The sequence below is a fragment of the Aspergillus ruber genome (assembly GCF_000600275.1).
Source record: "Aspergillus ruber CBS 135680 unplaced genomic scaffold scaffold00049, whole genome shotgun sequence".
Taxonomy (NCBI): domain Eukaryota; kingdom Fungi; phylum Ascomycota; class Eurotiomycetes; order Eurotiales; family Aspergillaceae; genus Aspergillus; species Aspergillus ruber.
Window position 1 is genome coordinate 90,585 of NW_024467345.1, and position 19,621 is coordinate 110,205.

Sequence of the window (19,621 nt, forward strand, 5' to 3'; positions counted from 1 at the left end):
ATTGTATGGGACCAGCAGATCTTAATAGTTGTCTTTTATATTTATAGCATAGCAATATAATATCATATTACATTACTCTGTACGTATAATATCCTACTTTACGCACCCTTCATACTCGCCGATCGCCAACAGTGGAGTAGTGAGTGTCCCGCCAGACAACATCCTCTCTCCTCCATCACTCCCTCTCCCTCCGACTTCTTCCTTTTTCTCTTTTACCATCTCTCATACAGTCTTCAACCACTCCATCCTTTGCTTTTACTGTGAGTATCTTTATATACAACCATCCAGCTATGCCTCTTCTTCTTCCTACCCTTTGTTCCCCTCTATACCTCTCCCCTCCCCTTTTCTGCGTTCTGACGTACCTCCCCCCCCAGGCTGACACATATTCGGCTTCCTCAGGCATAACATACAGAGTACTTCTCTCCACACACACTCCTTCGTCGTTTCTTTCCATGTTTCTGTGCTGCGGATGTGTCTGAATCTTCAGATGCTTCGCTTCTGTACAGTCCTTGTTGTGTGATTTACATCTTCCACCCCGTCTGGCATCATTCTGTTGTCTATAAACCGTCCATTCCCTCTACAACAACCACCACCCCGCCAATCACACCACACCAGCCCAGATGTCCAATCCACCATTTACGGTCAAAGCGATCTTCGAGTACGCTTCAGACCACGAAGATGACCTGGCTTTCCCAATCGGTCAGATCGTAACCGTCATGGGTATTGAGGACGACGAGTGGTATTCCGGTGAATACACAGACGAATCGGGTGCTAAACATGAGGGCATCTTCCCCAAGAACTTTGTCGAGAAATATGAGCCGCCTGCTCCGCCCCGACCATCTCGTCCCAACAGGCCCAAGAAGGAGCCTGAAGCTGTAGCTCCTCCCCCCCCCGAGCCTGCGCCGCCGGCGGACCCCAGCCCGGTTGAATCCAATGATCAGCTGGGGCCCGAGTCTGACGATACTCCTGCTGCTACTCCTGCTGCGGTTCCCGAGGTTTCCGCTCCCCAACCGCCGGCGCCGGCCCCGCAGCCTCCGCAGTCCCCTCCTCCGCAAATGGTTACCTCTCCAGTCGCAGAAGCTCCCACCTCTCCTAAGCCTGCGCAAGCTGCAGCACCTCCGCCAGCCGCAGCTGAATCCGCTTTTAAGCCTGCATCCAAGCCTCCACCGCCGGCAGCAGCGCCGAAACCGAGCAGTTCCTCTTTCAAGGATCGTATTGCGGCGTTCAACAAGGCTGCGGAGCCGCCTCTTGCGCCCATCAAACCCGGTGGACTCAGTTCGGGATCCAATCCAGGCTCATTTGTCAAGAAACCTTTTGTGGCTGCACCGCCCAGCAGACATGCCTACGTACCTCCACCTCCACCTAGGGAGCCGCCTCCAAAGATTTACAGGCGTGAGGAGGATCCGGAATTCCAGGAACAGCTGGCACGGGAGCCTCCCGTCTCCGAAAGCCGTCCACCCCCTCCACCCCCTGAGACGGAATCACCGGAGCAAGAAGAGGAAGAGCAGCCCAAGCCCACGAGCTTAAAGGAAAGAATCGCTTTGCTCCAGCAGCGTCAAGCAGAGCAGGCAGTCCGTCATGCTGAAGCTGCTCAGAAGAAGGAGAAGCCCAAGAAGCCTGCGGAGCCGGCCGAACAAGCAGCTCCTGTTGAAGGTGGTGAAGCTGCTGAGGTTGATACTCATGCTTCCCCGGTTATTGTGCACGAGCCGACGAGTGACGCGAATGATGCGGATTATTCCGCTGCCGCTGACACTGAAGAAGCAGAGGAGACTTCGACCAGCAAGGAAGATTACGATGATGCTCCTGCTGTTCGTCCTGTGTCACGACGGGAACCACCTGCTGAGCAGGAGGAAGACAAGGAGAGGGAAGATACCGCTGACAAGGAGACCGAGGGCGAACAGGAGGAGGGTCAGGAAGAAGAAGTTGATCCCGAGGTCAAGCGCAAAATGGAACTCCGAGAGAGAATGGCCAAGATGAGCGGTGGTATGGGCATGATGGGCTTATTTGGTGGAATGCCAATGCCTGGCGCGGCTCCTCGCAAACCCAAGCCCTCTGCGGATACTGAAAAGAAGCCTGCTGCCGAATCGGAAGACACCACCCCTGCTGCTGCTCCCGCACCCCCGGTACCTGTCATGGCTTTGCCAGGAATGAACGCTAACAAGCCGGCCCCTGCTCTCCCCACTGACGTCGAGAAGGAAGAGGAAGCGTCTCAACTCCCTCATGTGACCGAGCAGCATACCGCAGAGGAAATCCCTGATGTCGAGGAAGTCGTCCAGGAAGAACCATCCACGGAAAGGCCTCCGCAGCCACTCCCTCATGGTATATATATCCCTGTTCTATACCCGGTGGGTTGCACCAGCTAATATCCAAGCTTTTACAGAGGGTGCAGCGCCTCCACTTCCGCCTTTGGCGACCAAGCCTGTTCCGCCGTCAGCCCCCCCGGAGCAACCTGCATCGCCGTCTTCGACAACAGGTGGTAAGTAAGCGAAGCTCTTTGCGGATGATATCAAGTCACTCTAACAGCTCAAAACAGCTCGGACCATCCCCCCTGTTCCGAAGTCTCCTCCCACCGCCGCGGATGCAGGGAACGAGTCGGACGATGAGCTCTCGGTTCACGCTAGAAATTTGTCTTTGAACGCCGTCGCTGCGGACCGGCCCGCCCCGCCTCCGTCGGCTGGAGCACCGCCGCTCCCGGATCATTTGGATTCACGACGCCCTTCGACTTATGATACCTCATCTCCTCTGTCTCCTACTCTTGGTTCGGAGAAGAGATTTAGTCGACCACCACCGCCTATTCCTACGAGTCCGCCATTGTCACCTCCGAGACAAACTAGGGCTCCTCCGCCGCCGCCGCCTACCGATCTTCGCCGTAGATCTACGGCTGAAAGCCGGACTACAACGGCTTCTTCTCGTCAAGCCGGGGAAGGAGACGGCGAAACCACGGAATATGACGGTGACTATGACACAGATATTGCATCCAGTGCTAAGCATAAGAATGCTCTGAAGGGTCACGAGGCCGACTCGAGCATGGACGAAGGCACTCCAATCGACGACTATTCAGTTCAATCGCCCCAAAGCCCTCGTGGCGCCCCTCCCCCACCTCCCACCGCTCCCAGAGCAGTCCCACCGCCACCACCCAGCCAGCCTCCTAAGAGCGCCGGTAGGTCTTCTGTGGATATCCCAAGAGGACCCCCACCGCCGCCTCCGGCTGCTCCCCCAGTTGCCCCCGAAGATGATGAGTATGACCCGTTCCGGTATTCCAACCCGCAGCATGGTTTGGCTTCACCTACGATGCCACCTGTCCCCGCTGGACGGCCACAGCCACCTGTTCCTCGGCCCGAGCCAACGGCCGATGAACAGGATGAACTGTATGATGCATCTCCCGTAACCACTTCCGAGCGACCGTTTTCTCCTTCGCGAGAGAAGCGCATGTCTGGTGTACCGCCTCTGCCGCCTCCCCATGAGACTCCAGTTGGCCCACCTCCATCCTCGTCTCGGAGTAATCGTACTTCTTTGGACGTTCCGCGGAGCTCCCATGGTGTACGAAGATCTATTGATGGCCCTCGCCCGTCATTTGATCAGGGCTTCATGGCCATGGATGTCGATCTAGCAGAGCACACCATGTGGTGGGCTCAACCCAACACGCCACCGCCGGCCATCCAAGGACGAAGGGATGTGCAGTTCGAGATCGAGGAGTCGACCTCCACGAAGCGCGGCGGTAAGACGACCGTAACCAAGGATGTCTATGTTCTTTACGCGGACTACTCCCAGACGGTCATCACGGCGACCTATGATGCCCGTAACCCGTCTGATGTCTCCTTGGAGCAGCGCAAGGAGCATCCTCCGGTTCAACCTCGTCAAGATCAGTTGGAAAATGCCCACGTTCAAAACGGTACCCGTATTAACGATGCGGTGACATCGTTTCAAAACACTACTGTCGCGGACGGTACTCCGTTTGGCTTGATCCATCATCTACTCCAGCCTTTGTCGAATGCTTTGCTACCCGTTGGCACCCGATCCTACGGCGCTTTGGTTTACGCCAACCTCGCCAACGCGTCTGTGCAGCAATTCGATGAGATCCGCGCAGGTGATATCGTGAGCTTCCGCAATGCCCGCTTCCAGGGCCACCGCGGGACAATGCACCAGAAGTACAACGCAGAGGTGGGCAAGCCCGACCACGTCGGTGTTGTTGTCGACTGGGACGGAACGAAGAAGAAGATCCGCGCGTGGGAGCAAGGGCGTGAGAGTAAGAAGATCAAGATGGAGAGTTTCAAGCTCAATGACCTGCGCAGTGGGGAGTGCAAGGTCTGGCGAGTTATGCCGCGGAGCTGGGTTGGATGGGAGAATTAGATGGTGTAATGCATAATATGGGTCACTTTATGTGGCTCGGTTTAGATGGTGCGATATTGTGGTTATCTCCTCTTAGACATGTTGAGGGTACATCTCGTTTCGCATGGATTTACGCAGTGGCTTGATATTTTGCCCCTGTTTTCTAGCTAGCTCTGCTATGTATTTATGCACTTTTTTCGACTGTAACTTAGGAGTGGTAATGAGACCCATACTGTAGGTCTCCTGTCCAGAGAATTGCCGTATTATGCCTGAGGCAACACACCGGTGGCAACTTACATAATCCACTACTCACCACTTCCATTTCTGGAATCTGATCTCTTATCGTACCTTCCCCAACTTCATCCGTCATCTTCAATTCTCCCAGTCATCACAGCGCAACAGCGCCCATCAATTCAAAATGGGTGGTGGGGATCTCAACCTGAAGAAGTAAGTCCATTCCCTCAACTAACATCCCATAATTCAAACCTAGAGACTAACAAGCAACCCAGATCATGGCATCCCTCCCTCCTCCGCAACCAAGAGCGCGTCTGGTCCGAGGAGCAAAAGGCCCTCGAGGAACGCAAACGAATCGACCAACTCCGTCGCGAGCGCGATGAAGAGCGCCAAATCCAAGACCTGCAGCGCCTCCAGGAAGACTCGGGCCAGGTGCGACAGACGCAGCGCGTTGACTGGATGTATCAGGCTCCTTCGGGAGCCACGGGTCATGTGGCTGAGGAGATGGAGGGGTATCTGTTGGGAAAGAGACGGATTGATTCAGTGTTATTGAAGGGGGAGGAGACGAAGAAGTTGGAGAGGGGGGTGGATTTTGCTCCGGCGGCGGGTCCTGGGGTGGGTGCTGGTGCTGTGGCGCCGGTGAATAGTAGAGATATGATGACGAAAGTTATGGCGGATCCGTTGTTTGAAGTTAAGAAGAGGGAGCAGGCGGCTTATGAGGCTGCAGTGAAGGAGTCGGCGAGGAAAGGGAAGAAGGTTGTTGATGGTGGTAGTGGTGGTGATCGTCAGCCGGGGAAGGGACGTGAACAAGAGCGTGATCGTGACCGCAGTCATCGTCACAGAAGCCATCGGTACAGTGATAAGGACTTGCACAGACATCGATCACGTCGACACCGATCTAGGTCTTCATCGCCGAATCATCGCCGTTCGCATAGGAGTCGGAGAGATGACCGGGACTATCGTGATGATCGTGATTGGAGGGACAGAGATCGCAGGGACCGTGATCGACGCGAAGACCGTGGACGTGAACGATCCCAAGACGAACGGGACCGCAGAGACCGCGATCGTCGTGCTTCGAGCAAACACCGTGATCATGATGACAGATACCACAACCATCCTTGTCACGACTCGTATAGTCGACGTTCACCCTCTCCTCGTCGGGACCGTCGTCCTTCTCCTGACAGACTAGGCTTAGAAAGCAACGGCTACCGCAAACCTCGAGACTACGATAACCGGGTGCGTGACTCTTATCGCCGTGACAACAACCGTTCTCAGTCCAACGGCCACGCGAATGGCCAGGCCAACAATGTCAAATCGAAAGAACAACTGGACGAAGAACGCCAGCGCAAACTCGACGAAATGCAATCCAACGCCAGCGAGCTCGAGACAACCCGCCGTAAGCGCATCGACGAAGTCACCGCCATGGAAGAGCGTCAGCGCGAGGAGGATCAGAAAAATCGTACTGAGAAGGGTCGGTTTGTCGGACAATTGCATCGCCAGTTACAGGAGGATAGTCTTGACCAAAGGATTCAGAGAAGCCGTGGGGGTTTGGTTGTTGATAAGGATGAGTAGTTGAGCCTTGTGGGCTTTTTATGCGTCTACATGGTTAAGGTTTTCATATTTCATTGTCATAGCATTATGGGCAGCTGAGTCGATTTCATGTACAAATATATATTAGTCCCTCAGGCGTTAGGGTTATATCCACAATCAATGCATCATTCATATATCTTTACATCGGACCATCTGCATGGTACTAGTATTAGCCGGGATATATATATAATTACGGGGATTGCATAACTACATATGTAGTTAACTTACGCATGTTGCTAACATCCGGTGGAGTCGGAGATGAATTCCGTAGCGTCTAACTCGACAGAATCAGTCCAGGCGAGTATACAACGAAGGGGATATTATATCCGGCCACAACGGGCGAATGATGTACATTAGGGCACCCTTATGCCAAATAAACGAAAGGAATCCAATGGATTAACAGCAACTATCCTCGTCTGTATGTATGCGAGGCCCATGGCCTACACGTGACGTAAACCCAATCTCCAATCCCACACAATACACTTCTCCTAACCCAAGACTCTGGCTCAGCTCACCCATACCACTGTGTCAGGTACAGACCGCGCCATCCTCACTGTCCTCCAGATCCCGACCATGGTTCCCATGCCCTCACCCCCGCCCCCGCCGCCTATAAGGCCGACCCAGCCTCTATATCGAGCGTCCAAGAGTCTCCCACCAGCCCGATTGCCAAATGCGACGATAGCGTGCAACCAGTGCCGGAAGGACAAGGCAAAAGTATTTTTGGTTCTATTCTCATTGTGATTGTTGACTCGGTGATTCTATCCTTTGTTGACCGTCACTGTAACTGTGACTAACACGTGAAAGTGCATAGGAGGAGCCCCGTGTGCCAGATGCCGCAAAGAAAATAAACAATGCATCGTCGACGAGAACCGAGACAGCCGCCGAAAAGTCGCCCTCAAGCATAAGCTCGAGACGCTGGAGCAGGATCGGTCCTTGTTAATCCAGCTGCTCGAGACACTCCGTGGAGAAGACCAGGTGAAAGCGGACAGATTGTTGAGGGTCATTCGGAAGAGCAAGGTGTCGTTTGACGAGATCCGACGGTGCATTGATAATGACTTTGATCCGGATGCTGTTATCACCGACGAGTCCCGACTTACGCGAGCAGACTCGCAGCAACATTTGTCGCGTTCGCGGTCATCGAGTCGGTTGCGGGTTATGGATGTCAAGTGGTTGTCGGATAATCCTCGATGGAAGGTTCCTGCACAGCCATGGACTTCAGTTTCGGATGATGATGACTTCGTGTCTCACTTGGTGTCGCTTTTTTTCACCTGGCATAATAACACGCTTAACTGGATTGATCCTGAGCTGTTCTTTATGGATATGGAGAAGGGTCAATTGGGGGCTCAGTTTTGCTCTCCGTTGCTTGTCAACAGTATTCTTGCTGTAGCTTGTGTGCGTCCCGATACAGTGCTCCTTCGTGCCCCAATTCTGAGTGTCGACTGATGGTGACGTGATAGTTCTATTCTAGTTATCCTGAAGTATTTGCCGAACCGAGTGATCCTAATACTAGGGGAATGCATTTCTACAACGAAGCGAAACGACTTTTGGATGAGCAGCAGGGTAAGTATAGTGTTACGAACCTTCAAGGACTGGGTGGGATTTATACTTGGTACGTCGTTCACCTCAATATAGGATGGATTGATAGTTAAATATATGCAGGGTCTGTATTACCGGGAAAGATAGATTTGGTTATTTAATATTGGGCCAGATGGCAGAACAGGCTCAGCATATGATGAAGTTCCGTGACAGTATCATAGCCAAAGCCGGTGACCAGGCCGAAAATACCACTAGAGCCATTGATGTGACCACTAGTGGAGTTTACAATTTTCTACCGTTAGTTCCTCTCCCAAAAATAACCCTAGCTTGGCTGACTCGCAAAAGGACCGCCTGCCTTGCTCTACAACGAGCACTACCGTTCAAGAAGCCTCCGCCGAGACATTTACCAGAAACACATGATCCCAAAGACACGTGGATGCCTTATCCTGTACAGGCCGAGCCTGTGCAGGCTCATACAAACTGTCTAGTCAACGCATTGTCCAAGCTGGGATGCGTCACTTGGGATCTATGTAGTTTCTTCTTCAGCAACAACGATAAATTGCCTCAATCGGATACCGAGAAGATGGCTGTGGATATCTACACGGATTTACAACAATGGACCGAGGAGATTCCTGAATGCGTGAGCCTGAGGAATGTACCAACTCCCGGAGTCCTGGACATGCAGTAAGCACATCAACCACCCCATTTGAGCAGGGAAAGAAAGAAAACCCATACCCCAGTTTACGCTACCACTCCAACATCATGACCATCTTCGGCTTCATCCAAAACCCCTCGACAATCGACAAATCCTCGCCTGCCCACCGCGCACGCGAATTACGCTTGTCCTCCGCCCACGAACTCCGCAAACTCCTTGACATTCAACGCACAAAATGGCCCATCGAATGCATGACCATGTCCAGCTCGCAATTCTCCACCGTCGCCCTCTTCACCCTCCTCGAAGACCTCGACAACCCATCCTCCGCCTCCGCCTTTGCAGACACCGCTATCTCCCTCTTCTCCACAGCCAAGCGGTTGCAGTTAGCCAAGGGAATGTTCAGGCTCGTACAAGGCACCGCCTTACAAAAGAAAATCAGACTTTCACCGGAAATTAGGAACATATTTAGAGATTTCGACGAAGTCGTCTGGGTCAAGGAAGATAAGGAGAAGTTCAGCAGTTTGTATCCGAACTTCGCAGTTACGGTGCAATATGAGTCTGTTGGGGAGGCAGAGCTGGATGACTTTTTGGAGCAGTGGGATACATTAGCTTTGGGGGATCATGGGACTCCGACTCCTGATAGGGAGTGACTAAAATACAGGAGAAGGATGCTTTGACGGGTTTTCTGAATATATACTGGGGAGCCTTCGAGTTGGTGATGAATCAGTAGATTACAGGTTTAGATGAGTATGATTGCGGTTCGATTTGGTGTATGGCAGTGAAATTCTTTACTCAGTTATCCCAGTTATTGTAATCAACAATTGCATTGGAATAACAACACAACCCTATGGCACTAATAGTTGCAGATTCTCCTGCTTGTCCAACGGAAGTTCCGTTCAGTCATCCCGACTGGTCTCGTAGAATGTCAACACTCGCATTTAGTAGCTATACAGTCTCCATCGACCAGCAAAGTTATGGGCTTTGTCTGTCTTCAAATGCAGTAGGTGAAGAGATAGCCAAATTTTTAATGTCGCATGCTCTGTTATTTCTCAGTAGCCAACCAGAGTCACGTAGAATAAGGTAACCAGGATTTCGAGTATAGCAGAAACTCGTGTTTCGAATACTTGCAGTTTTTTCTCATGCGCTCGCCCAGTGGTAATTTATGACTGAGTGTTTAGACACTCGTACGCGAGATGACACGAACGAATAGAAGACCGCTAACCGGGTACATCAGGGCGAGATAGGATTTCCTAGATGCATGTGATCTGTTCTGGTTTCTGATGTGTCTTCGCCGTATAGGTATGGGTTTATTCACCTTGGTATTTAGGAAACTGGTTTGCTGGCTGTTGAACTTGCAAGTTCATTCTGACAGTGATAATATTGCAAACCAGTGCCCTGCTGCCAAACAAGATGCGAAGAAATGATTACCAAAGGGAACTGTTCCCCTCTAGAAGAAGCATGATTACTGGCTTCCTGTTCCTTGTCAGCAATGTCTCGATATAATGGGCCTGGTGAATTGTATACCGGGGTGACTCACAAATAGTGAAAATCAAGACTTTAGTAGTTTGTCTTCTATAAGCAAACGGCCAACAGCATCCTCATTTATTCCAGTTCCATTGATCAGTAAAATGGGATTTTCTCTTGAAACCTCGCAGACTTTTGATCCCCACAGGTTGAACTGCAACTGTGAAGTGTTTATGGCCGCAATATACTGACCTGGTTGCTCGGCAATGCTTGGATATGAGATGGGTTACTGGAAGATACATTTTGTCATGTCCAGATAATGGGTAAATTATGAAAGAAGACTGTATCTTGCGCATTTTCGAAACTGCGTACTAGAAAGCGATAGTCTGGACGTTATTATTATACTTGGTTGTTCTTGTATCCGTGGACATAAAAATCTAGAAGAATTATATATTTGGAGATATGATGTTGCTTTAGATCGGGCGCAAGACAAAGATGGCTTTTTACCTGGCTTGGTAGGGAATCGAAAAGTGGTTAGGATCTCTTGGTAAGTATGTATACCGTGACTTGTCTTGAGAAATCCGGGACGTGCACATGTTGTAGAAGCCCTGTCGGTTCTCTTTATCGAGTATAACATAGAAAGCATGCATAATGCGACATGTCATACTCAAATCCACAGGGCAAGGCACAGGACCTTGTCTAGTCGTGTGAGTACACAAAGTCCGGGTGTGACAATTTGGATTCATGAGTATGTGCTCGTATGGCGAGGATGCCGTGCGTTTTCTTTTATAGTGATTAGAATGAGAGTGACCACGACAGGGGCAGGGACACTAAAACCCCATCAACTACCCGGTTATAAGAGTGTATACTAGCATGGACAATCCGTTATGGATGAGACTTAGGACTTCAGAGCTTCCCTGGCTTAACTTGGGTTTATAGAACAGTAAGGCGATATATATTGTCGGATTCTCTGGATGACTCGGAGCAGAGTTGTTGCAGAGTAAAGTAGATTGGATTGGATTCACTTACCTTCTGCTACTCTAGTTATCTGAGCAATTGGCTTGCTTGCATTGTGGGTATTCACTCACTTTTAGAATTCTTTGGCTATTAACGATGTATACTCGATTGATGATTTTTTTTTTCTCCCCTTTAACCATTGCCAGAGCATCTGCTATGAGGAAATCACGATAAAAATGAAGTTAAGACTTCAACGTTAGACCGTAATAACTAGGGTCTATTCAGCACTGGTGGTACAAGCATACTACTCGTTCACGAATCAAAGAAATAAATATTATTAACAGCCAAAGTCATCAAGCTAAGCTACTATTCACAGTCAAGTCAGTCCGGTCTACTCTATAGACCCGGGGTCATTGCACAGGAAGTGGTAATATATCCAATCCAAATCCAACCCATCGTCTCTATATGCAATTGCAGGTGCAAATCAAAAAGAAAAAAATATATATGCCGCTTTTGCGAGTCCCAAGAGGGTATCATCTCATCAGTGGTGGAGAGAAACAAGGAAAAAAGAAAAGAAAAAAGAATATAAAAAAAAGAAAAGGAATATGCACGAAAAGAAATTAAATAACAACACCCTTGTTCTGCTTCTTGTCAACACGGTAGTTCTTCCACACCGCGATACAAGGAATCGCGAGTCCTAAGAACGCCGTCGCAGCGATAGCTCCGTAGTACTGACTCGTACTCCAGGCCAGGTTCGCGGCTTCACGTGTAGGATCGCCAGGCGGGTACTTCATCTGCTCGGTGTAACCGGTCGTGTAGAGGTCGTTGAACTTGGACTTGGTGGACTCGGGGAGGTTCGAGAGCAGTGCGCCGGGGAAGGTGTTGGCGTAGATGGCGGCGGCGACAGCGTAGCCAACAGAGCCGCCAAGGCTGTTGAAGAGACCCAGTAGCGCGAGCATCATGGGGACACCTTCGCGGTCGGCGGAGGCCATGACGGCCATGTCGGCGCCGATGACGAGGGTGCCGCCGCCGAAAGCGATGAAGATCTGGGACATGATCACGTAGCCGATGTCGCTGTGGTCACCTTGGCCACGGAAGTGAATCATGAGACCGGCACCTAGGATGAGGAGGGGAAGACCGAAGAAGAGACAGGTGTTCTTGAAGGTCTTGGTGTAGCGGACCCAGAGACCGAAGACGACACCCCAGAAGCAAGAGCCGACGTTGTAGATCTGGCCCATGTAGCCGGCGAGGGTGATGGAGAGGTCGTAGACGACCAGGCAGAAGTTGTAGTAGTACAGATCCCAGCAGTAGAAACTGAAGTAGGTGACGGCGGAGAGACAGCAGGCGCCAAGAACGGTGCGCTTCTTGAGGAGTTCGTATTGGACGAAGTGCACGCGAGTACCCCATTTCTCCCAGGCGGCGAAGACAAACATCAGGCAGAATCCGACGACAATCATGGCGATGAAGGTAGGGCTGCTGTATGTGGAGCGGCCATATTGCTGCAGACCAAAGGGAAGGAGGAGGAGGACCCAAGCGGCCATCAACAGGAATGCACCGATGACTGTTAGGTTAGCATACGCTTTTCCAGAGCAAGATAAGGGGACATACTGTCGAATTCATGGATATAGTGGACAATAGACTGCGAGAGGGTCCGACCACTGGGCTCACGCTTGTACAAACCCATTCTCTCTGCCTTTTTCTCATAGTACTTGAAGACGAAGGCCAGCGGCGCAAAGACGAAAGGCTGGATGATGGTAAATGCACCATACGCCCAACGCCAGCTCGTCATGTTGATAAACGACTCAGCCGCCCGCGGACCAACAAAAGCAGTGCAGATAAAAGGCGTGCTAGCAAAGGCGAACGCAAAAGCACGGTTCCGCAGACCGGAGGTATCAGCGACGAAAATCTGCAGGATCAGGTAAATGGCATCGTATCCAATCCAGTACAGCACGTAACCGGCGGCGTAGGAGTCGGGGTTGTTGCAAGCGGCCAGGATAATCAGACCCAGAACGTAGACACCGAGGAAAACCAGGTAACCCTCAGCACGACCCCAGATGTTGATGGTCTTGGCGATGGGGAGTTTCAGTACACCACCGATGATACTGTACAGGATGTTGGAGGTACTGATTTGGGGGGCGGATGAGAAGCTGCTGTAGGCTTTGTTGATGACGTTGCTGTTGATGGAGGAGTGGAAGGCCAGCATGAAGAAACAAACCCAGATCCTATACCTGTTAGTTTCGTTCATTACCATAGGGAGTAGGTGACATACCAAGCATAAGTCCCAAACAGCGCGGGCTTAGTCCAGACTATAGCCGACGCCTCGGCTTTTTGCACACCCAGATGAGCCTCCTTGGTGACCTCGTCGGGATGCAGCTGGACATTCCTCTCATTACGTTCCTCCAAGCTGAGTCTGATATCGCTATCCGTCGGGGGGGTCTCTGGCCCATCGCCTAGGTTCTTGGGCTCATGGCTCTCCGAGTAGCCCAGGTCCTCGACGATGTGGCTGTCCTTGCGACCCCGAATGACATCGAAGACACCCATGTTGATCTATAGTGTGATAGAAGATCAAATAGAACAGTGTCTTGGCGAGAACAATTGGCGTGAGAGAGGAGTAGTATGGGTAGAGGATCAGAAGATCGGGGCAGGGGATCTCGCTCTTTTGTATATTTCACGGACGGCCAGTCGGTGGAGTGAGTGCCGAATCGGGACTAGCGTGACAAATTTTCGCTTGCCCGCAGGACGCGCGGTGGGTCTTCGTTCTGCCTCCACCCAATAAGAAAATTGTATTTAAATGTCGGATCAGATAACAGAGTGGGTAGCGGATCAGATAACTTCCGTGATGGAGCCAATCAGCAGTGGATATTTGTGCCATTGTACCTTTCATTGGTGGTTTCAGAAAAATTACCCACTATATAGACTGGGTCATGTGGGTCGAGCTGGAAGTAGTCATCATCGACTCCCCCATTCACTACTCACCACTCCTGTATCCCACGGAGTATATACTTGTAGAAAGATAGGCAGGTAGTCACCAATTGCAGTGAGGAGAATACTAATCTATATCTTCCATCGATGTTCTATATCAGACATTGCACACAGTGTACGTACAAGTGCAGTCATCCCACGCGGCCGATTGACCGACTGAAGCAATGGCCCGGGAATCTGGACAGGTGGGGAGATGCCTAGGCAATGTCTTACTGCCGACAGCGGTACTGTACATAACAATAGTAATTGAAACTGACCACATTATTTCGCATTTTGTGGAAGAAGTCGTATCATTAGACGATTCAATTATTACCATCGTAGCATAGAGTTAAGACAGCGAATTTTGTTTTTTCTTTCTTTCTCCCTCTTTCTCGGTGGACCCGAGCGGTGACGGCTCACCCCGACGCCTCCCTCGACGCCTCTCCCCGGAGCAAACTCCCATCGTGGATTGCCATGGCGTGTCATATCGGAGTGTCCACTTCGGAATGACCGTGACAACTCCGTGGTTACAGGAACTTGTCTACCGCAAACACACCCAAATCCACCAAACAAAGAAGACTTCTTGCCACTGACTGATGATAAGATCTATCTAATCAATCTAATCAAGCCTTGGCACCAGCGCCGATTGTCGGCTGCCCGGACATCAGACTTGTCCCAGCTCCAGTGGCTCGTCTACAGCCGATGGCCCGTGTGGCGTTGAGTTGGTTCTGTCGCTGTTATTACCCGATCTGTCTGGTCAAGTGTCTATTCTGTTGGGATGTTGCGTACTTTGGGAAGGGAAGAAAAGGACTCACACGGAACGAACAAGCAAATGCGCACAATAACAAACTGTGAATCCAATCACAAACGGTCAAATTGAAATTACAGCACTCCTGTCTGTGCGATTCCTTCGAGGTGCGCTGAGCGTGGCGTGTCCGATTCAATCCGCCTGCTCCGATACCTACCAACAAAAAAAGAAATTGTAAAATTGTACACTGTAGCCAAAAGCAGTACCGTTGATTGCGGACTTGCATCCTATCCTGGCATACACCCGCCATCCACCGTCCACCGACACCCCGGTGTGTGTGCCGTACGCCGTACTCCGTACTCCGTACTAATGCATCCTCTGACAAGGCTGACGATGCCTTCCACATTCGAAAACGGCTGTTTCAGACAAAATGAGCTGATGCATCAGCTACACTACTCCATTCCTGCACTAGTACATAGTACATGAGTGCCGGCATGCAGATCAGCTCACTAAATCATACGACAACCAACCAACGCACCGCTAAAGGCTCACAGTAATAATGATAGCCGGATTCACTAGTTAACCAGTTACCTAATATCTAATGTCTAGTACTGCCATCGCCGGCGGTAGCGGCAGGTGGGAACATACCCGGAGAGCCCGCATTCTCGAAAACAGACTAACACGGCGAACTCCTGGTTATATCCGCGCTACGTGGGGTGTCAGTTTACTTTCCTTGCTTTGCCTTGAGCTGGTGCCGCAGAAGCAACGACGGATGCTACTGCATCCCCATCCCCATCCACCGCACCGCAGATCCGTACTCTCCAGGCGTTTCACTCCGTTCATGCTGATCTGATCAGCAGTTCTGGAAAGCTTGACTTGCCCAGATTGCACTTTACATCCCGTATTCCGATGCTATGCACAGTCATTATAAATCCGTAGAATGCCACTGGTTGGCGTCTGGATTATGGTTTCTTTTTACTCCGTATAATATTAATATCAGGGGTACGCGTTACGAGATCCCGAAATGAGTATCGACGGTTAAGCTCTCATCCCATCTGTCTTGCCTTACTTGTCCAACTGGGCTGAGATCTGCTGTGCATCATGCTTGCATCCCATACATAGGATAGAAATGAGTGTAGGTGAGACGTGGTGATTTGTAGCTCGTAGCTCGGAGTATTGTAGCCTCGGGGATGTGCAATGAGCAGGGTGAGACATCGGCGTTAAGAGCATAAGGGGAGGTGTTCGTAGCCTCGTTGTTCTCGTGACCTGTGGCCGGTGATCGTTGCGTGCCCCGTATCCCATTAGCAATCTTTTGGATCAGCGGCATACTACTGCTACAGGTACGGAGTGACTTCCTACAGGAACGAGTGCAGAATCAGCGGATTTTTTTCTATCCGAACTAGGCATACTATGCCATGCTTGCAAGCAGAACAACACCTCGCTAATGCTAGCATGCAATTCAATCATCCATTATCATAACGAAAGACTCCCATCTCAGCTTCCTGAAGCCGCAGCTCCAACCGCAGCATCATCACCTTTGTGCTCTTCAACATAAACTCGTGCTTCTTGCGTGTGACTGTCATTAATATGCCCCCCGTCAGCTCCTGGACCTTCGAGTTTCCCCTCCTGTTCCTTTGCATCAACTTCTGGTTCTTGCGTTTGCATTTGAGCGTCATCGGCATGGCCACTGTCAGCATCATCCGCACCATCCACGTCCTCGAGTTTCCTCTCCTGCTCCTCCTCCTTCTCCTCCTCTTCCTCCCAGCTATCTGCAACAGGTTCTTGAACCTTACTCAACTGCTTCCCAGTACCAACACTAGAGCGCAAAACGAGTCGTTCCTTCTTCGCACCCGCTCCAGCACCAGTAAAATCACCACCCGCAAGCGCAGCATATGATCCCGACGAAAACGTCGTCTTCGGAGTCAGGGTAGATGGCGAACCACCGGCGTTGCTCTTCCTTGAAGCAGCAACCTGCGCCCAACCACCGCCATCCACGCTGCCTTGCGCTTGTGCCTTGACAGCTTCGCGCGATGCCTTCGCCTCTGCAGCTGCGACACGCTGTGCCTCGCGCTCTTTTAGTCGCTGTCGTTCGCGGAGCTTGACACATTCGCCAACGCTCATACCGCCAATACCGATAACTGATCCATTACCGAGTCCGAAGATCGGCGGATTCCACGACGCCGGTTTCAGAACAAAAACGTGCCTGTGCGGCTCTGGGTCAAAGCTCTCTGTCGCAAAGCCCCAGTCCGTTGCGAGGGAGTGGGTGAATGCCCTAAGAGAAGGCTTGGCGGGCTGGAAGCGGACAGAACGGTTTGTGGGGCTGATCGATGCTGCTAGAGAGTGTAGAGTAGACTCGTAGGTCTGGAGGGTAGCTAGCGGCGCTGAAGAGGAAAGTTGGATGTACATGTCGAGAGTTTCGGAAGAGTACGGAAGAGCATTTTGGGCAAGGGTGGTAGACTGGTTGATTTCGACTCCTAGCGCGGACGCTAGAGACCGATTCCGCTCCAGACGTGAACATTCCTCGTCGCAAGTCAAAGGTGTCAACACAGGCAGTCGCTGTGGTTGCTGAACCTGTCCCTTAGAAGCCACTGCCTTGGCTGCATTGCAACGCCGCTCCTGACGGAGTCGACCACAGCCACATGTTACCGTGACCGTAGCCGAGCAGGGCGTCTTCTCAGGACAAGCAAAAGGAGCATGGCAAGCGTCTGTGCATGGATGACCACACAGCGTCTTGCGCTTCCCACATGCCTGCTGACAAGGTTGGGCTGAATCTTCGCAATTATCAGGTCGATGGCAGTTCTTTTTGCACGAGTGCGAGCCGCACTTGAGCGGCTCGTTGCAAATCTGGCCGCATCGAACATCCACCAACCAGCAAGGCTGATTCTTCATCGTCCGCTTGCCGCATAGACACATCTTCTCAGTCAAGAATGGACACTTAGGGCAGTTCTCGTCGTCTGTGTGACAGTTATGTTGCGTCTGGGGATGACCGCAAGGTTTCGACCGTTCGCACGGGAACGAACATGATGGCGGTTGTGTCCCACAGGGCAACGGCGGGTGCAGGATAGATCGCCCGCAGTTACACGGGATCTCTTCGAAAATCGCCTCCCTGCAGGTGTTGCACGGCCCCTTGTGGCAGATCTCCGGACACGTGTGTCTTCCGCATTTCAGCGTCCGACCACACACTCGTGTACAGATATGTTCCGCCTCCACATCTTCGTCGCTCGGACGAAGGTGCGACCTCAGCTTCCGTCGCATAGCCTGTCGTTCAAGGGCCTTCTGCTCTCCAGGGCAGCACCGCTCAGCACACGAGTGTCGACCACAGTGCAAGCCTGCTTTGCATTGGCGGAAACACTGCGGTTTCTCGATAGTGCCTTGGTGGCAAACCGTCACCATGGTATTACGACCACAGCGACACGAGATTGGAACCCGGAGCATACAAGCACCACATGGGCCGGTGTGACAGAGCTTTTCACATGGATGTCCACACGGCAGTGGTTTACCACACGCTTCACGACAATGGGGAATGGGGTCCTCGCATGTCGTTCGCGAGGAATATCCAGATATATTTGTCAACGGTGTCTTTCCACAAGGACAGTCAAGCACGACGTCGGGTGACATTGGGCAATGTGCGGGTTGCGAATCTTGCGGATGACAGCTTTTCTGGCAGAAGTGAATACCGCAGTCAAAAGGACGGTTGCAGAGTTCTCCGCAACTGAAACAGCCTTCCCAATTTTCAATTTCACCAGAATCGTCATGTAGCTTTTCACTCTCCATTTCTTCATCTCTAGCACTGCACAGCATCTCGGTCTGCACATCTCCACAATAGCAACGTGCCTCCACCTTGACATCGCAAGCACCGCAAAGACCCTCGTGGCACGGTTTTGAACAAGTATGCCCTCCGCAGGGCAGTAGATCGCCGCAAACCTCACTACAGCTCCACCCTTTTTCGTAATCGGTATCCTGGCAACGTTTCGTAGACGAGTTCCTTCCACAGAAACAATCTTGCGTGGGACCCATAGCCGTACATGGGGCACAGGGACCGGCGTGGCAAATCGAATCGCAAGGGTGTGGACATCCTTTACGAGCGCGCGAACAGGTCTGCCCACATGAATGCGGAGGTAAACCGGGTAGTGAACGCGGGTCGACTTCTTTCTCACACCAACACGAGTAAGATGAAGGGAACACCTCTTGAGCAAGGTTGCAACCGGGACAGCGCCAAGCGCGAGGTGTGCTGGTCTCCCCGGTAGACTCCTCTTGTTGTCGACGCATAGCATCTTGTGCCGCTGAGCCTTCATTCTTCGACCACTTCTTAACGCAACTCAAATGGAAAACCGTCCAGCAAAGTCCACACGACCAAACACGCGATCTTCGGCCCAGTTCACTGGTACAGATCGGACACTCGTAGAGGTTGTGAAGTATATCTTCGTGAATTCGAGTGGCGATATCAGGGGCAACAGATTTCGTAGTGACCTTCGGTCGAGGCGGCTGAGGGTTACTACTCTTCGCTTTCGATTTCCCTTTCGATTCGTGATCTCTCGAGGTTGACGGTCTTTCACCATTCGTCGGCACCCCAGGCACAAAGGTAGGTGCATCAGCTCTCAATCTCTCATTCGCATCCTCCACATCCTCCGCATCCCCCTCAGGTCTCGTCAACCGTCCCTCAAACGTCCGTCCACCAATTCCAGCACGTCTAGGCCCTTGTCCCACATCAACACCTCCCCTTCCATGTCGTCGTCGACCACCACCACCACCACCACCATCCGAACGGGGTCCACCTCGACTTGCCCCTCTACCCCCACCTCTCGGACCCCTCCGTTGCCGCGGAGCTGCATCGGAGTTATTTGCTGTCGAATTTCCACCGTTCACCGACGGAGGCGGTTGTGATGCTTGCTGTTGGGCATCCGGAATCTGGGATGACTCTGCTTGGGCTTGTTGGTTATGTCGAAGGGGGCGGTTGCCACGACCACGTCTGTGTCTGGGGCGCGAGTTGTTGTTGCCGGTAGCGCTGTTCACGTTGGCGTTAGAGCCGGCGTCAGGAGGACCAGACATGGTCTCGAGGGTGTGAGAGTGTCGATTAATCGGTTGGGCTGTGTCCATGCGATTGCTATTTTCGTTGAATAGAACAATCCGAATATGGTTGTTGGAAG

The 19,621-nt window shown here is 51.7% G+C and overlaps 7 protein-coding genes across 7 annotated transcripts; 4 read left to right on the plus strand and 3 right to left on the minus strand.

Moving 5' to 3' along the window:
* Positions 1 to 235: 235 nt before the first annotated feature.
* On the plus strand, positions 236 to 4,645 carry EURHEDRAFT_489085 (SH3 domain protein). The gene is made up of 3 exons (XM_040785612.1): positions 236 to 2,319; positions 2,381 to 2,476; positions 2,534 to 4,645. Exons 1-3 carry the CDS (start codon positions 621 to 623, stop codon positions 4,348 to 4,350), a joined length of 3,612 nt encoding a protein of 1,203 aa, XP_040634156.1. The 5' UTR covers positions 236 to 620; the 3' UTR covers positions 4,351 to 4,645.
* A 37-nt stretch (positions 4,646 to 4,682) lies between these two features.
* On the plus strand, positions 4,683 to 6,301 carry cwc25 (U2-type spliceosomal complex subunit CWC25). Its single transcript, XM_040785613.1, has 2 exons — positions 4,683 to 4,776; positions 4,839 to 6,301. Exons 1-2 carry the CDS (start codon positions 4,748 to 4,750, stop codon positions 6,133 to 6,135), a joined length of 1,326 nt encoding a protein of 441 aa, XP_040634157.1. The 5' UTR covers positions 4,683 to 4,747; the 3' UTR covers positions 6,136 to 6,301.
* A 425-nt stretch (positions 6,302 to 6,726) lies between these two features.
* Positions 6,727 to 8,994, plus strand: EURHEDRAFT_519158 (uncharacterized protein; the record flags this gene model as incomplete). The annotated part of the gene is made up of 6 exons (XM_040786757.1): positions 6,727 to 6,867; positions 6,958 to 7,545; positions 7,611 to 7,762; positions 7,813 to 7,986; positions 8,035 to 8,373; positions 8,430 to 8,994. The coding sequence occupies 6 exons, from the start codon at positions 6,727 to 6,729 to the stop codon at positions 8,992 to 8,994; spliced, it is 1,959 nt and encodes a 652-aa protein (XP_040634158.1).
* A 2,391-nt stretch (positions 8,995 to 11,385) lies between these two features.
* On the minus strand, positions 11,386 to 13,306 carry sit2 (putative siderochrome-iron transporter; the record flags this gene model as incomplete). The annotated part of the gene is made up of 3 exons (XM_040785156.1): positions 11,386 to 12,326; positions 12,374 to 12,987; positions 13,035 to 13,306. The coding sequence occupies 3 exons, from the start codon at positions 13,304 to 13,306 to the stop codon at positions 11,386 to 11,388; spliced, it is 1,827 nt and encodes a 608-aa protein (XP_040634159.1).
* Positions 13,307 to 14,264: 958 nt separating this feature from the next.
* Positions 14,265 to 14,839, minus strand: EURHEDRAFT_292641 (uncharacterized protein). The gene has a single exon (XM_040778235.1). It carries the CDS (start codon positions 14,782 to 14,784, stop codon positions 14,467 to 14,469), a length of 318 nt encoding a protein of 105 aa, XP_040634160.1. The 5' UTR covers positions 14,785 to 14,839; the 3' UTR covers positions 14,265 to 14,466.
* A 170-nt stretch (positions 14,840 to 15,009) lies between these two features.
* EURHEDRAFT_292650 (uncharacterized protein) lies at positions 15,010 to 15,450 on the plus strand. Its single transcript, XM_040778236.1, has one exon. It carries the CDS (start codon positions 15,076 to 15,078, stop codon positions 15,325 to 15,327), a length of 252 nt encoding a protein of 83 aa, XP_040634161.1. The 5' UTR covers positions 15,010 to 15,075; the 3' UTR covers positions 15,328 to 15,450.
* Positions 15,451 to 15,968: 518 nt separating this feature from the next.
* Positions 15,969 to 19,571, minus strand: EURHEDRAFT_519160 (putative NF-X1 finger transcription factor; the record flags this gene model as incomplete). Its single annotated transcript, XM_040786758.1, has 3 exons — positions 15,969 to 16,126; positions 16,181 to 19,284; positions 19,345 to 19,571. The coding sequence occupies 3 exons, from the start codon at positions 19,569 to 19,571 to the stop codon at positions 15,969 to 15,971; spliced, it is 3,489 nt and encodes a 1,162-aa protein (XP_040634162.1).
* Positions 19,572 to 19,621: the final 50 nt, after the last annotated feature.